At 48.7% G+C, this 17,091-nt stretch overlaps 2 protein-coding genes across 2 annotated transcripts; both read right to left on the bottom strand.

Annotated features, from left to right (window-relative positions):
• Positions 1 to 1,938: 1,938 nt before the first annotated feature.
• On the bottom strand, positions 1,939 to 11,494 carry LOC128846266 (Ig heavy chain Mem5-like). The gene is made up of 5 exons (XM_054045249.1): positions 11,449 to 11,494; positions 11,049 to 11,355; positions 10,244 to 10,283; positions 2,337 to 2,503; positions 1,939 to 2,161 (listed from the first exon to the last, which is right to left on the bottom strand). The coding sequence occupies exons 1-5, from the start codon at positions 11,492 to 11,494 to the stop codon at positions 1,939 to 1,941; spliced, it is 783 nt and encodes a 260-aa protein (XP_053901224.1).
• A 3,681-nt stretch (positions 11,495 to 15,175) lies between these two features.
• LOC128846265 (uncharacterized) lies at positions 15,176 to 16,815 on the bottom strand. The gene is made up of 4 exons (XM_054045247.1): positions 16,770 to 16,815; positions 16,364 to 16,701; positions 15,509 to 15,841; positions 15,176 to 15,202 (listed from the first exon to the last, which is right to left on the bottom strand). The coding sequence occupies exons 1-4, from the start codon at positions 16,813 to 16,815 to the stop codon at positions 15,176 to 15,178; spliced, it is 744 nt and encodes a 247-aa protein (XP_053901222.1).
• Positions 16,816 to 17,091: the final 276 nt, after the last annotated feature.

Here is a 17,091-nt window from a genome sequence, read left to right as displayed (position 1 = left end):
ACAAAGCAAGTCTGAGCAGACCGGGTCAATCAGCACTGTGAACCTGACCCTTTATTTGTCCTTGGACCCACCGAGCTGGAGGAAGCAGCACTTTCAAGCTACCTCTTCTTATGTGCCCCATGGCGCCATGGACTGGGTCAAGCAGCACTTTCAAGCTGTTACCCTTATGCGTCCCAGATTCAGCACGTCCCTTTCCCCACTCTCACATCACAATTGTACTGGCAGTAACCTACTCGATAAGCAAACCCCGCAGTATTTTGGGCGCTGCAGGGATCTTTAGCTTAGGTAAAAGAAGCGTTGCTGTAGAGTGAATGGGGGAAGCTAAAAACACAAATGAGTAAAGTTCAGTGAGAGAGAGAGAAGCAACCAGCTAAACCATAGAAGTTATTTATTGAATAATAGTGATAACTACACAAGGAGGCTAAACCAACATAACATACATGATTAAAGGTTAATACCTAAGGTAGAAAGGAAAAGAGAGAGAGAGAAAGAGGGGGGAATCTCATCCACTCCATGAGGCTTGAACTGGTCAGGGTTCCCAGATGATGGTGGTAGTGGAGGGTCCTGAGGGCAGGAGACAGGCAGAGCCCCCAGCACGATCAGTCAGGAGAAGATGGAGTTCCAGTGGAACTGATGCATAGTTTGGATCTAAGCATCAGAATCCTGACTAGAGAGTGAGTAGGGATTTTTGTAGAGAAAATACAATGGTTGAAGGGAGAACACTAGATTTGTTTCTAGGTAAGCTGATGACTCAAGGGTTTTCTTTAGACTAGATAATAGGAGCTGATCACTCTGGGTTATGGGTGGGGTTTTCTTCCAGGGAGCTCACAATGCAACTAGGCTGCTTCAGTATTTGGATATCAATCAAGGATTCATGACTAGAATTGGTCTGATAACTGCTGAGCTGGGTGGGGGCAGGCGTGGGGTCATTAGCATCTGGAGCTGAGATTCCCAGGATGCAGTGCTTCCCTGCTTTTCTGGTCCCAGAGTTCAGTGCGGTTCTCTGTTCTCCATTCTCTCATGCAGATGAGGCTAGGGGAGTTGTCTTTGCTCTCCATTCTGTATGCAAATGGAGATGTCTTAATCTTGTCACCCTTGTCAGGAGGGGTCTAGGTGTGTCTCCCAACGCCCTTCACTGCTCTCTGCAAGTGTTTTTTCCTCTGATGGGTTTTGGTTTAAGCAGAGGCTGGGGGTTGGGGGTGTCATAGAATCATAGAATATCAGGGTTGGAAGGGACCTCAAGAAGTCATCTAGTCCAACCCCCTGCTCAAAGCAGGACCAATTCCCAACTAAATCATCCCAGCCAGGGATGTCTTTCATGAATCAGGCTGGATAGTGCACCCTGGTTGCCCAAGAACACAGAGCTGACTGGTATCAGAGGAGAGTCAGAAACAATGGCTGGAAAGTTAATCAATATTCCCAGCTGGAAAGGGAATGTACACACTCCAGACCAGGGAAGATTTGTGCGTGTGTATCTCTGGAGTGATTGAGTCTTGCTCTGGGTGTTTGCGCTGGCGCATGTATCCTTTTTGGCTGTTCTTGAAGGAATGAGACCGGGTTTGACATGTGGATGAATGTGGCTGGTGACAGAAAGATCACGGCAGAGAGCTTGTCAAATTATTTTCGGGTTACTGTACTGAATCCCCTGCACTTAGATTGTAGAAGGCCAAACTCTTCCTTACAGGGATACAAGATCGTGGTGTGTGTGTTGCACATGTTGGTCCTGTTACTTTTAGTGGAAAGATGGGATGAGAAAGTCCGCAAGCAGAATTTACACGGCCTGCACTAAACCGTCAGGGGTGAAATAGTTTCAGCACCTGAGTTTTCACTGGTTTCTACCTCGTCATGAATTTTCACCATGTGCGAGTGAAAACAGAGGCTGTCCCTTTTCTGTCATCTAGCGGAAAGGTGGGTCTCCTGCTTTTCTAGACAGACAAACTACAGCGTCATGGAGGCCTGAATGTCTGTGCAGGCTCCGCTTCCCCTTTCTGTTCGGCTCCCTGCTTTGCTCTGTGTCACTATCTCTCTGGCACAGTAATAGGTGGCGGTGTCTGCAGCTGTCAGGGAGCGGAGCTGCAGGGAGACCTGGTTCTTGGAGGAATCTACCGTGATGGTGATCCTGCTTTGAAGGGATGTGGTGGAGCTTGTGCCTCCATCTTTAATTACACAAGAACATAAGATTGGCCCCAATGGGTCAGACCAAAGGTCCATCTAGCCCAGTGTCCTGTCTTCTGACAGTGGCCAATGCCAGGTGCCCCAGAGGGAATGAACAGAACAGAAAATCATCAAGTGATCCATCCCCTGTCACTCATTCCCAGCTTCTGGCAAACAATAATTATATATCCCATCCTTTCCAGCCCTTCCCTGGACTCTGCCGGATCCAGTTCCAGTAGCAACAGCCACTAGAAATGTTTCCGGTGCAATCTCCAGAGACAGCACAGGTCAGGGTGAGGGTCACTCGGGGCTTCGCCGCTCCTGGGCCGGACGGGACCAGCTGAACTTGCTAGTGGAAGTGACTGGAAGAGAGCTAATGTAACACCAATATTTAAAAAGGGCTCTAGAGGTGATCCCAGCTGTAAGGGTGCCGACTCACCCCTGCGGCGCCTCCTGCTGGTCGTCTGGGGGAATCAGCTCAATCCAGCCTCCAGAGCGCCCTCTGTAGGCTGGTGATCCATCTTACCGCTTCTGGCCCCCGTGTCCCTCCCTGGAGCCCGGTGCCCTTATCTGGGGGGGCTGCCCCCTGGCAGAACCACATTCTCTGGGTTTCTCCTCCCCAGGGAACCCCCACCCACTATCCCTACCTCACCTCAGAATAAGGCCACTGCCAGTCACCAACTAGCCCCCGCTCCCTGGGGCAGACTGCAGTATAGGCCACTCATCACAGGCAAGGGAGGTTTGGACCTGCTGCCTTGGCCTAGCTCTGGGCTGCCCTCTGCAACCCCCAGTACCTCTTGGCCTCCCACTAGGCCGCAGCCTGGGGCTTTCCAGGCTGGAACTCCTGAGCTCCTCAGCCTTTCCCCAGCCCTGCTCCATGCAGGTACTCTGTCTCTAGCTCCCTGCAGCCAGGCCCTTCTCTCTCTGAGTGCAGAGAGAGAGACTGTGTCTGAGCGCCTGGCTCCCTGCCTTTATAGGGCCTGCTGAGTCTGTTTGGGGCGTGGCCCCAGCTGCCGCCACTTCCCCCAATCAGCTCAGCCTTCAAGCTGCCTGCTCCCTGGGCTATCTCAGGCCCTTCCAGGTCGGAGCAGGTGTCCACCCTGCTACACCAGCAATTACAGACCGGTAAGTCTAACGTCGGTACCGGGCAAATTAGCTGAAACAATCATAAAGAATAAAATTGATAGACACATAGAAGAACAAAAATTGTTGGGCAAAAGTCAACATGGTTTCTGTAAAGGGAAATCATGTCTTACTAATCTATTAGAATTCTTTGAAGGGGTCAACAAACATGTGGACAAGGGGGATCCAGTGGACATAGTGTACTTAGATTTCTAGAAAGTCTTTGACAAGGTCCCTCACCAAAGGCTCTTAGGTAAATTAAGTTGTCATGGGGTAAGAGGGAAGATCCTTTCATGGATTGAGAACTGGTTAAAAGACAGGGAACAAAGGGTAGGAATAAATGGTAAATTTTCAGAATGGAGAGTGGTAACTAGTGGTGTTCCCCAAGGGTCAGTCCTAGGACCAATCCTATTCAACTTATTCATAAATGATCTGGAGAAAGGGGTAAACAGTGAGCAGGGCCGGCTCCAGGCACCAGCATTCCAAGCATGTGCTTGGGTCGGCAAAAAGCCTGGAGCCGGCCCTGACAGTGAGGTGGCAAAGTTTGCAGATGATACTAAACTGCTCAAGATAGTTAAGACCAAAGCAGACTGTGAAGAACTTCAAAAAGATCTCACAAAACTAAGTGATTGGGCAACAAAATGGCAAATGAAATTTAATGCAGATAAATGTAAAGTAATGCACATTGGAAAAAATAACCCCAACTATACAAACAATATGACGGGGGCTAATTTAGCTACAACTAATCAGGAAAGAGATCTTGGAGTCATCGTGGATAGTTCTCTGAAAATGTCCACGCAGTGTGCAGCGACAGTCAAAAAAGCAAACAGGATGTTAGGAATCATTAAAAAGGGGATAGAGAATAAGACTGAGAATATCTTATTACCCTTATATAAATCCATGGTACGCCCACATCTTGAATCCTGCGTACAGATGTGGTCGTCTCATCTAAAAAAAGATATACTGGCATTAGAAAAAGTTCAGAAAAGGGCAACTAAAATGATTAGGGGGTTGGAACGGGTCCCATATGAGGAGAGATTAAAGAGGCTAGACTTTTCAGCTTGGAAAAGAGGAAACTAAGGGGGAATATGATAGAGGTATATAAAATCATGAGTGGTGTGGAGAAAGTGAATAAGGAAAAGTTATTTACTTTTCCCATAATATAAGAACCAAGTGCCACCAAATGAAATTAATAGGCAGCAGGTTTAAAACAAATAAAAGGAAATTCTTCTTCCCACAGCGCACAGTCAACTTGTGGAACTCCTTGCCTGAGGAGGTTGTGTAGGCTAGGACTATAACAGGGTTTAAAAGAGAACTGGATAAATTCATGGAGGTTAAGTCCATTAATGGCTATTAGCCAGGACGGGTAAGGAATGGTGTCCCTAGCCTCTGTCTGTCAGAGGGTGGAGATGGATGGCAGGAGAGAGATCACTTGATCATTGCCTGTTAGTTCACTCCCTCTGGGGCACCTGGCATTGGCCACTGTCGGCAGACAGGATACTTGGCTGGATGGACCTTTGGTCTGCCCCAGTATGGCCGTTCTTATGTTCTTATGTTGGATGCCTGGGAAGTGGGGAAAATGATTATGGGTCTTATCATTCTTACCCCAGTTTTACTCCATAGACCTCAAGTTCCCTGCATTCCCCAGAAATATTCACAAGTCAGGGCAGATAACAGTAAACTGAAAACCCATAGTGACTCCATGATTTGTTAGGGCAGCACTCAGTCAGATATCATCGTCTGAGCTGCGAGAACCTGGGGTTTGTATTTAAACAGGAGCCCACCTAGAAGCAGTGATTTGCATGTGGGTTTCACTGGGGGGATATAAGGGAAGGCAGGGAGCTGTCTGTGTGTCTGGGGATCTCCCCCTGGGACATGACTACACCATACAGCAGAGTATTGAGAAATACATCCTCCCACTAGCTCCACCTGAATTAACCGAGGCCTTGGCCAGAGACCAGAGGTCAGAGTGTAAAAGCCACACAGGAGGCAGTGTGGTCTAGTGGGTAAAGGCCCTGGATTCTATTATTGTCTACGCTGCTGGTGACCTTAGGCATGTCACTGCTCTGTCCCTCTGTTTCACCATCTATAAAATCACCTCCTTTGTGAAGCACTTTGAGATCTAAATTTTACCCTAAGAAATCATGAAAAGTGCCCTATAAGAGGTATTACTGTTGTTATAGATCACTTTGTCTGAATGCAGCTGATTCATTCCTGTCCAGGCTTTTCTTTTCTTTCTGTCTAGTTGTGTGATTATGTTTATTCTTTTACAAATAAAACGAGGGGGATATATTTAAACAGATCACTAGAATTATTTCCTTCATTTGTTTTTCCTTAGAAACATGGAGGCAATTCTGTTTTGCAAAGTCAATTCTGAAAGACAGGAAGAAGCAGATGGCTAAAGGTGCTAAGGTGCCTGCAGGTTACCTTCAAAATATCCAAGGTGCCCAACACCCCTTTATTTCAATGGGGAAAAGGCCCCTGTTTGTGTTTTGAAAATTCCACCAAGCACCTAACCATCTTTACAAATGTGGCCCCAAATGCATTGGGCACGTGCAGCTCACCTTGATTTCAATTTGATTTATTGGGTGACCAGCACTTCTACAAAGGATATAACTTCTCCATATTGGATTTTCTAAAGAGCCTGAGTAATTTAGGAGGAGTTCCTTTGACTTTCAATGTCACTAAATCACTAGCAGACATACTTTACAAGGTATTTAGGTGCCTAAAGATGTGATAGATGTCCAATGGGATTTACAAAAGTCTTTAAGTGAATTAGGTACCTAAGTCCCATTGATTTTCATTGGGAGTTAGGTGTCTAAAGTACTTAGGTAGTAGGTACTGTTGTAAATGCTACTAGGCATCTATATGCATCTGTAAACACTTGGGACCTGATTTCTAAAGGTATTCCAAGTGGGAATTTTCAAAATCCTCTAAGTACATACATACTCTGTAGCTCTGGCCTTTAGTCGCTTTTGAAAATCCCACATCTCATTCATGTGTGTTTCGTTAGCAATAAGCGATGCAGCCGGCAGGCAGGGTTGTAGGGAACAGATATTTATTGAGCCAGTGCTACGTGCTTGGCGGCCCATGTTTGTCTATTAGCAGCTTGAACAAGCTTGCAATTCTGAGCCTGTGGTGTGACACCAAATTAGGACCCACTTAGATCCTGACCCTCTTTTATCCTGTTCCGCCCATCATGTCATTCTTGTGTATTTCAGTCAAAACTCATGAAACTATTTCTTCTTGAAGCACAGTCATAGAAATTATTTGCGGGAACACACACACTCCAACAACATATTAAATTCAAATAATGATGTGACCATCCATCCATCCATCCATCCATCCATCCATCCATCCATCCATCCATTCTTTTCTACTAAAAGTATGTGCAGAGAGATCTTATTAATAGACTGAAATCCATGTAGTTTGTTTAAATTAGTAAGAGAAGCCTAAAATACATCAAGACCCCACTCTCTGTAAAGTGGAAAAATACAATGCCACTCCCTAAAATCCTGGTGTCACGGTGGGGTGGTAGTATTTATTAGCAGCACAATAATAAACGGTCTTCAGTGGTCAGTGCATTCAACATGAGATAATACTCATTTCTGTGTCCCTAGATATGAGTAATCAGTTTTGGAACTACGGAGCAGGGTGTGAAGCACCACCTCCATTAATGTGTCCAATCCATTCCAGCTGTCTCTGTTGAGTTTGACAGACACATCCTCAGTCATAAGAATCAATGATGGGGACACGAGCCACAGCGCAGGTCAGCTGGAGTGACCCTAAAGGTTTCAGAACCGGGAGCCTGATTTCAACCATGGCTGTGTTGATTGCACCTAAGAAAGGACACCTGGGAAGAACAGGGGTGGGGGAGTTCAAAGCACAAGCAACCACATACAAGGAAGAAGGAATCCATCACACAAAAAGATGGTGTTAGACAAATAACTACGTCCCACTGCCTCCTATCAAAACTCACAGGGCCTCAGGATTAGTAGGCCAAGGGAAATGATCAAAGCTTTAATCATTCTTTTACGGGAAGATTTAACAAGAATGATAGAATTCAGATGGACAAAAACCTCTGGGAGTTTCTATTTAAACAAGAAACCCAGATGGCTGATGTGCATGACGTGTACATGCTTCAGTGGCAGATATAAAAACAACCAAGTGGTTATTTTGTCGCTACCTCTCTCCTCCCCCTTCTGTTCTTTAAGGGAAGCATCTGTGCAGCTCAGGAAATGAATGTTAAAGGAAGTCAGAGCGGTCAGTGATTAGAGATGGGGGCACTGGGGTCTCCTGGGTTCTATTTTCACTTTTGGAGAGGGAATGTGGTCCAGTGGGTTAGAGCAGAGGAGCTTGGAGTGAGGAATTCAGGCTCCTCTTTCCAGCTCTGGGAGGGGAGTGGGGTCTAGTGGTTAGAGCGGGGGGATCTGGGAGCCAGGACTCCTGGGTTCTATCCCCATCTCTGGGAGGGGAGTGGGGTCTAGTGGTTAGAGCGGGGGGATCTGGGAGCCAGGACTCCTGGGTTCTATCCCCATCTCTGGGAGGGGAGTAGGGTATAGTGGGTTAGAGCAGAGGAGCTAAGAGTCATGAATTTAGGCTTCAATTCCCAGCTCTGGGAGGAGAGTGGGGTCTAAGTGGTTAGAAAAGGAGGTGGTGGGGCCTGGGCCTGGTTTCTATGCCCAAATCTGTGAAGAGAACATGGTGTAGTCCAGGGATCATTAACCTTTGGCACGCGGCTCGCCAGGGTAAGCACCAGGGTAAGCACCAGGGTAAGCACCAGGGTAAGCACCAGGGTAAGCACCCCGGCGGGCCGGGCCACTTTGTTTACCTGCCACTTGGGCAGGTTCAGCCGATTGCCGCTCCCATTGGCGGCGGTTTGCAGCTCCAGGCCAATGGGGGCGGTGGGAAGCGGCGCGGGACGAGGGATGTGTTGGCCACTGCTTCCTGCCGCCCCCATTGGCCTGGAGCGTTGAACCACGGCCAATGGGAGCTGCGATCAGCCAAACCTGCGGACGCAGCAGGTAAACAAACCGGCCCGGACTGCCAGGGGCTTTCCCTGGTGAGCCGCATGCCAAAGGTTGCCGATCCCTGGTGTAGTGTGTGTTAGAATCTGGGAGTCAGGGCTCCTGGGTTTTAGCCCAGATCTGGGAAGGGAATTGGGTCCAGCAGATTATAGAAGGGGGGCTTTGTAAGCCAGAAGTCCCTGGGTTCTCTCCCAGGTTTGGGAGCAGATTGGTGCCTACAGGAGCGGTGCCAGGGTTTTTGCTGCCCTAGGCGGCAGCGCTCCTCCTCTGAGAATTCGGCAGCGGGGGTCCTTCCTCTCCACGTCTTCGGGGCACTTTGGTGGTGGGTCCCGGAGCGAGTGAAGGACCCGTCGCCGAATTTCCACCAAAGATGTGGAGCAGAAGGACCCCCTGCCACCAAATTTCCACCGAGGATGGCAAAATGCCATCCCCCAAATCCTGCCACTCTAGGCAACCGCCTAGGGTCGCCTAGCGGAAGCACTGGCCCTGGGTGCCTAGTGAGTAAAGCAGAAAGGGCTGGAAGTTAGCACTCCTGGGTTCTATTCTCGACTCTTAATGGAGAGTGGGATCAAATGGTTAGAATAGGAAAAGGGGAGTTATGAAGGAAGCACAGACTTTATTTGTGACCTGGTGAATGTCACTTAGAGTAAGATTTTCAAAGAAGCTGAACATTCCAATTACTTTAGGCTGGGGGTTCTCCCAGAAACCTGGCACCTAACTCCCCTTTGTCCCCTTGGAAATTCAAGCACTATTGTGGTCGTTTAGATATCTTCATGCTTTAAGGTAATGGGATAAGCTGAAGGTACAAATGCCTCAAGCGATGGGCATTGCGGAAGCCACAGAAATTAGTAGAATTCTGCTGTAATTTAGGGTTATTTTTACAAGATGCAAGGTTGGAGGTTGAGGAAACCTTGGCAGAGTGAGAGCGAGACAGAGATAGAGAGAAGCATAGAGACAGAATGGATCTCCCCCCATCCCCCCATGGTCGATACACAAGTGAAAGTCATATAAGTGGCCAATTTACTGTCTTGGATCTTAAGAAGAAACGCCTGTGTTTCTTCCCCACTGATTCCGTTTGTTTCATTAATTTCACTTAACTTACACATATACATGTTCAGTCCATGACCCAGATAGAAAAAAATTCACGGGCATAGAAGTTGCTGGAGTTATGTCCATTTACACCAGGAGAAAATTATTTATATATTTATGTAACTCTTCTGCCCATCAGAGTTGGCAGCAACAAGGGCCGGGTTCAGTATCTAGGGGGTCTCTTTTCAATAACACAATGCAAAACCGGCTCAAGCCCCCACCCAGTGACCTGGGACAATTACATACCACCTGGTGCCTCTAAGAGGCAATACTTCCCCTCTCGCAAGCACAGAGTCTGGGTGTAGCAAAAGCCTTTTAATAAAGGAGGGAAACAATGCGGCATTACGTTGGGGAAACACCACAAACAGGATTCATAATCGTAAATCACGAGCAAAGAAAGCAGTCTAGCAACCCAAAAGTCCCATTAACATGCACGTCCTTTCCCTGCACCTCACTCGCAGCTGCTGTCCTTGGATCATGCAGACTCAGACTTCTGAGGTGCATCCGCAGAGTTCACCTCCCAACCGGGATGGAAGGGGGGATAAAGAGACACCCTACACAGTCTGCTGCCCAGGCACTCTCTTACTGTGGCAACACCCACTGGTCGTGGCTCCTCACTAACCATCCTGCTGGTGGCACCAAGATGTCTTCAGGGTCCCCCTCTTATCACAGCTCTCAGGGATTTTAGCTGTCAGTAGGGGTGCCTCACCGCTTAGGCACACTGGGAAGTCTCTTGAATCAGAGAAACAGTCCCAAAGCAGGTCTAGTACTTAGACCTAGGTGTTAGTGGGTGTCACTGTGCAGCATATAACAAGACTCTCAATTGAGTCTGAGGGCATGTCTATACTTACCTCCAGAGGGATGGATCCAGCAGGAGTCAATTTATCACATCTAATGAAGATGCGATAAATCAAACACTGAGCACTCTCCCATCAACTCTAGTACTCCCTTGGTATCCTACTGTTAATTGAATTGTCTCCTTAGACTAACCTTTTCCTTGGAAGTAGAATAAGGAGATAAAAAAGAATGATTGGAGGGGGTGTGAATGTAATAAAAAAAACTGACTTTCAAGGGCAGTTGGCACCTAATTCCCGTAGGCTTTGAATATCCAAGCCTGTATCCTGTGTTGCGTGCATCTCAGTCCTATTTTTATTGTCTGTTTAGGGTGGGATTTTCCAAAACATCCAAGTCCCTTAGGAAGTTAAAGTGAGATTTTCAGAAGAGCCTAGGGTCTTTCTACATGTTAGAACTCAGAAACATTTAAGATTAATTAACTAAAGATGTGACGTGAACGTGCATTAAACCCCTGCGTGTGGACGCTCTCATTTAGAAGAAAAGTTGCCCGAATTCCCTTAAAGGGGGATTTTCCTTAATGTCCCCATGTACATATAAGAATCAGAACTGGAATCCAGGGCTTCTGTTTTCTAGTGCCAAGCCTAGACTAGACCACAGATCTTCTGACTCCTGTTAACTGCTCTACCCATTGGGGGTGACTTCCTCTCCTTTCCCCTGCAGGAAGATAACTACTTTGTTCCACAGGTGTTCCCCACCTTCCTATTTACTGGTTTGGGGAGTGGCAGGCCCTTGCACTCAATCCGCCTCACTGCACTGTAGAGAAACACCCCAGTTTTTATTTCCTCTGTGTCACGGTGTCACTGTCTGGCACAGTAATACATGGCAGTATCTGCAGCTGTCAGGGAGCTCAGCTGAAGGGAGAATTCATTTTTGGAAACATCTACAGAGATGGCTAATCGGCTTTTAAGAGACTGGGCAGACAATATGCGCCCATCTCCATATATCTCTGCCATCCATCCCAGCCCTTTGCCAGGGGGCTGCCGGATCCGGTGCCACCAGTACCCGCTGGAAATGGAGTAACCAGACACCGCACAGGTTAGTTTGAAGGTCTCTCCGGGCTTCACCGCTCCCGGGCCGGACTCCACCAGCTGAATCTCTGAGGGGACACCTGGGAAAATGGAAAATAATAAGGATTTCTGCGCACTTTAAAGGCAAAGTGGAAACATCGAGGTTTTACTTTCTGTCTTAGGTAATTACCTACATGAAGGGGCGGCCAGGAGGAGAAGGAAAATGCATAAACACGTCATCGTCTCTAGCAAGGACACTTTCTCTGCGGCAAATCTCCAGTTGGGTTTCGGAGGAGGCAGCTAGAAAAGAAATTCCCGGCTGAGCTATGCGGGAACGGAGTCTGAGTAGAACGAGTAGTTTCTATTTGAGCAGAAAGCCCCAGCCAGCAATTCACATGAAGTTTCAACACACAGGGTATAGAAGAGAGGAAAGGAGATTACTGGGAACTCCTTCCCTTACAGGTGAAGACTGTGTTGGGTGGACATGGCCCATGACCTGTGGTCTGATCCAGCATCCACTAACCTCACAGGAACTGCTGCCATTGACTTTAGCGGACACTGGAGCTGAGCTGAGGAAGTTGTAATTTAATAGTAATATCTGGGGCAGAACTTCATCTGGAATCAGTTCTTGTTCTTGAGCACGTGTCCCAATGACTTTCCACTGACTAAGGTAGGGGGCGCACTTGGGAACCTGTCTCCCATGTGTTATTTTCAAAATCCGGGCATACGTGACCAAATCCCATTCACCCAGTGTCTAGGTTAAAGTCAAAAGAAAAGTTCAGCAATATAGGCTAATATTGGTAAAAAAAAAAAGTAATTAGACTCTCTCTCCATCTCTTGTTTTCAGTTTTCCCCAACCAACACACAGGATCACCCAACACACACACACACACACACACACACACACACACACACACACACACACACACACAACACATGCAGCTGCATCCCAAAAACAGCAACAAGAGCCACACACACAGCACCTGCACCACACACTCACGATAACCACACAATACAGATGTACACAGCCAGAGCAACATCTCACAAACACAGAGATATTGACAACACAGGCACAAAGCGCATACTCACCCAATGCAGACACAATACAGCAGCACCAACCCAATAGTCACATTGTTTAAACAATTCTCAGTAATATCCACATCGATGGATAATACTTTAAAAATAGGGTTACCATATTTCCACAATCAAAAAAGAGGACACTGGGGGGAGCCCCGCTCTCGCCCCACCCCCATCCACTCCCTCCCACTTCCCACCCCCTGACTGCCCCCCTCAGAACCCCCACCCCCCCCTGCTTCTTGTCCCCTGACTGCCCCCTCCTGAGTACCCCCCACCCTAACTGCCCCCCTAGGACCCTACCCGTCCCCTGACTGCCCCAACCCTTATGGGTGGCAGGTTTGTAGAAATTTTGGTGGTGTCCAGAACCTGCTCCCCCCAACTCTGCCTCCCCCACCTGCCTAAGGCTCTGGGAGGGGGGTTGGGTGGGGGAGGAGGTCTGAGGTGCAGGTCCTGGGCTGGGGATTAGGGTGCAGGAGGGGTTCAGGCTCTGGGATGGAGTTTGGGTACTGGGTGCAGGCTCCAGGCTGGGGCAGGGGGTGGGTGTGCAGGAGGGGGTGAGGGATGCAGGCTCTGGGATGGAGTTTGGGGGTGGGAGTGGGTGTGTGGGAAGGGGAGGGGGATTGGGAGGGAGTTTGGGGATAGGAGGGGATGCAGGGGTGAGGGCTGTGGGTCTGAGGATGAGGGGTTCATGATGCAGGAGGGGGCTCAGGGCTGGGGCAGAGGATTAGAGTGCGGGGGGATGAGGGCTCTGGCTGGGGCTGGGGATGAGGGATTCATGATGCAGGAAGAAGCTCAGGGCTGGGGCAGAGGATTAGGGTGCGGGGGGATGAGGGTTGGGGCTGGGGATGAGGGGTTTGGGACGTTGGAGAGGCTCTGGGCTAGGGTGGAAAGGAAGGGCAGGGTAAGGGCAGCCTGTCTTTCCATTAGTGGATGGGGGGCACTAGGACCTGGGGCAGCAGACAGCAGTTGCTGCTGGGAGCAGGGCGTAGGAATGTACTACTCCGGCAGCACAAGCAGGCACGGGAGAGGCGCGTGCTGCATTCTTTCAGGCAGGGATGGGGGGACCCGCATGGGGGAGGATGCGTGGGGGGGGTGGCAGGTGGAGGCCGGGGCCCATTCCAGGCAGGGCCGGGGGAGAGACCCAGCTCCAAATATTGCTGGAGCAGGTCCCCCGGCCCTGGATATTGCTGGAGCTCGGGCAACACAAAAGAATATAACCCGCCACCCCCCCACCCCATATTCACATCCCCACCCCCAGAACTCCCGACCCATCCAACCCTCCCCCTGCTCCCTGACTGCCCCCCGGGACTCCCCTTACCATGCCCATGCCGGTCAGATGCTGGCTCCTCCACGTGGAGGCAAAGCACACTGCCAGTGGGGCTGTTTGTGTCCTTATACCAGGCTGCAGGCAGCCGGGGGGGGCGGGGAGGGCGGAGGGAGCAGGGGAGGGGCTCTGGCTGCTGGAGGCCAATGGGAGCAGCTCAATCAGGCCCAGCCGCCCAATCAGCCACGCCACACTCTGCATGGAAGGGAGGAAGGGAGGGGAGCGGAGGGGGAAAAATCCCGGACTTTTTAACCTTGTTACCAATTCCTCCTGGACTGCTATTTAAAGACGCAAAAGCCGGACATGTCTGGGGAAATATGGACGGATGGTAACCCTATTAAAAACAACAACTACTCGCAGCATTTGTGCTCATTGTAATTGCTTTCTTCAACTGACAGAAATTGTTCTCATAAGATGTATGAAGAGAGAAGCTTCTAGACCGGGATCTTCAAACAAACCCAAGAAAATGAGATCTCCAGTTCCCATTGGATTTGGATGGTATGTGGGCACCTAACTCTCTTAGGCGCTTTGAAAACCCTCCCCCTAGCTCGTAAGAACACTAGTATCTTTTAAGGGGGAACAACATTTTTCTGGAGTCAGGGAATACAAACTTTGGGTAAGCACAAAAGTCAATGTGAGGATTCTCTAGCTGCAGCATATTAGGTACTCAGCGGAAACCAGGGGGTTAAAAAGTCTGGGGAAGTTAAAATAAGGTAACCAAATTTCCAGATGTTTCTTCGGCCCTTTGGAAAAACTCATCCCCCAGTCAGGAGCGGCGCCAGGCTTTTTGCCACCCTAGGCGGCAGCTCCTTCTCTGAGCATTCGGCTGCGGGGGTCCTTCTGCTCCGCATCTTCAGGGCACTTTGGCGGCGGGTCCCGGAGCGAGTGGAGGACCTGCCACCGAAGTGCCCCAAAGACGCGGAGGGGAAGGATACCTGACGCCCAATGCTCAGAGGAGGAGCTGCCCCCTAGGACAGCAAAATGCTGCCTCCCGAATCCTGCCGCCCTACGCGACCGCCTAGGGTCGCCTAGTGGAAGCGCCCGCCCTGCCCCCAGTCTCAGAGTCATCCTCTCCACGTAACATTAATCTATTCCCGTTTCAGGAATGTTCCTGAGGGATTCTGGTTAATTAACGATTCAACACTGCCGCCACATGGCAGCTGTGCGAATTGCAGCGGATAAGCAGGTAACATAAGCTTGGTTCTTTTGGATGGTGCTGCTCCTCCATGCTGGACCAGGAGGCACTGCAAATGCAGAGAAAATGGAAATATTCTTCAGCAGGCAGAGTGTGGAGCACTGGTAAGGCTGCTTGTGAATCCACTCTGGGTTTTGTTGTGTTTCTATAAGTTCGAGGTTCTTCTCATACCCAGTGAACATTCGTCTACACGCGGAGTCTGTCTTCTGAGGGGCTCTGCCTTGCCACCGTGACGAATATAAAGTGACAGTCCGGGATCCACAAATCCTTTAAACCCCCCAAAATTCATTGTATTTCTCAGACTTTTCTTCAGTGGTTTTAATTGCTACTCCTCTATCACCGCGGCCCATTGCTGGGGAAATCTCAAGAAAGATACTTTTCCCGCAGACAAGTAGCTTGAGTTTGATGCCATAGACAGAGAACAGGGATCCAATGGAGGGATTAAATTATCAGGGTGAAACGGAAAACCAAGGACAAGGAAAATGATCTTGCAAAGCCATTCTGAAGAGAGGTGGGCATGATTGCTTATTTTTTCTCTCTTTCAAAGACAATTAAAAGGTCAATGTATAAAGTCTTTTTGGGTTGGCCATGTATGTGACACCATTGAGAATCTGCTTCCCCTTTTTTTGTACAAGTCTCTGCTCCAATTTCTTCTTACACATTTTGTGCCAGGCCCTGCTTCGCTCCGTGTCATTGTGTGCCTGGCGCAGTAATAGGCAGCGGTGTCTGCAGCTGTCAGCGAGCGGAGCCGCAGGTAAAGCTCGTTCTTGGAGGTGTCTTGTGTGATGGAGATTCGGCTCTGGGGGGGGGAGATGGAGCCGGAGGTGGAGTAATACACATTGACGTAGCCCAGCCATTCCAGCCCTTTGCCAGGAGCCCGTCGGATCCAGTGACAAGTGTAACCGCTACTGGCAATGGAGAAACCAGAGGCGGTACATGTCAGATGGAGAGATTCTGAGGGCTTCATGGTTCCAGGACTCGACTGAACCAACTTTACTTCAGAAAGGGCACCTAGAAAGGGGATACGGATTAAAAAATGTATTAAAGCGAATGTTAAAATTATATACTCTACGGGTTGAGGAAATAGTGTCTGTACATCTTGACATAGTGCTTAAATTATCCAAAACTACAAAGTTTGGTTTAAAAGTCACACAATACATAATCAGCAATACAATACATCTCTGTCATTTGGTAATGACTGGATGTAGTCACATGTTTAACGGTGAAACGCTTGGAAGTCATATATGTTTACTTAAGCTAATTGTTTTTTCCAGGGGATCTCGTGTGTGTCATTGAATCTCACGATTCCTCTTTCTGCAGTGTCATGTTGAGAGAAAAAATTAAGAAGCTGTTTTTGACGTCTCTGTTTTCGTTTTTCCCTACGATGCATTTTCTTTCCATTTACAGGGAGTTTAGTTGGGGAACCTCGTTGCTCTGAGTTAATCTGGCCTCAATGCACAGCTCAGAATCCGCTTCTCCTTTTTGTACCGGTCCCTGCTTTGCTCTGTGTCACTGTGTGTCTCCTGGCGCAGTAATAGGTGCCGCTGTCTCTGGCCTCCATGCCTCTCATTTCCAAATACACCTCGCTTTTAGAGGTGTCCCTAGAGATGGTCAGTCCGTTTTTCAGAGACTCCTGGTAGTATTTGTCTTCATCCCAGTACACAGCAGATAACCACTCCAGGCCTTTCGCTGGGGGCTGTCGAACCCAGCTCACCCCATACCCGCTAGACGTGAGAGAGAATCCAGACACGGAGCAGGTGAGTCTCAGGGTCTGTGAGGGCTTCACCTGGGCTGCTCCGGTCTGCAGCAGTTTAACTTGGGAATGGACACCTGCAAAGAGCACGGAGAAATCTCAGTCAGAGAGATGACAGCAGCGGGATCAGTAGAAAGGGGCGAGTGCTCCCTCCTATCCTACTTACATGCTGCAATAGCAAAGAGAAGGAGAGAGAGAAGCAAAGTTTTCATCTTCCCTCCTGGAAATCAGCTAGGAACAGGCACGAAGACCCAGAGGGAATGACACAGATTTGACTTTTGCAGGGACCGCTGAAATAAAGAATGGAAATATTCTAGTCTTAAAAGGAAGCAAAATAACACTGGTCTACAATTTTTGAGAAGTCATCTGCTTCAGAGATAAAATGTGCTATTTATTATGTACTTTGGTGTATTGAATTCAAATATGACAATTAAAACAACTGATTGGCTACTGTTTCTAAGATATTTAAATTTTTACATTTTATATCT

This window comes from Malaclemys terrapin, chromosome 12, assembly GCF_027887155.1.
Source record: "Malaclemys terrapin pileata isolate rMalTer1 chromosome 12, rMalTer1.hap1, whole genome shotgun sequence".
NCBI classification, from domain to species: domain Eukaryota; kingdom Metazoa; phylum Chordata; order Testudines; family Emydidae; genus Malaclemys; species Malaclemys terrapin.
This window is presented reverse-complemented; position numbering and strand designations above follow the sequence as displayed.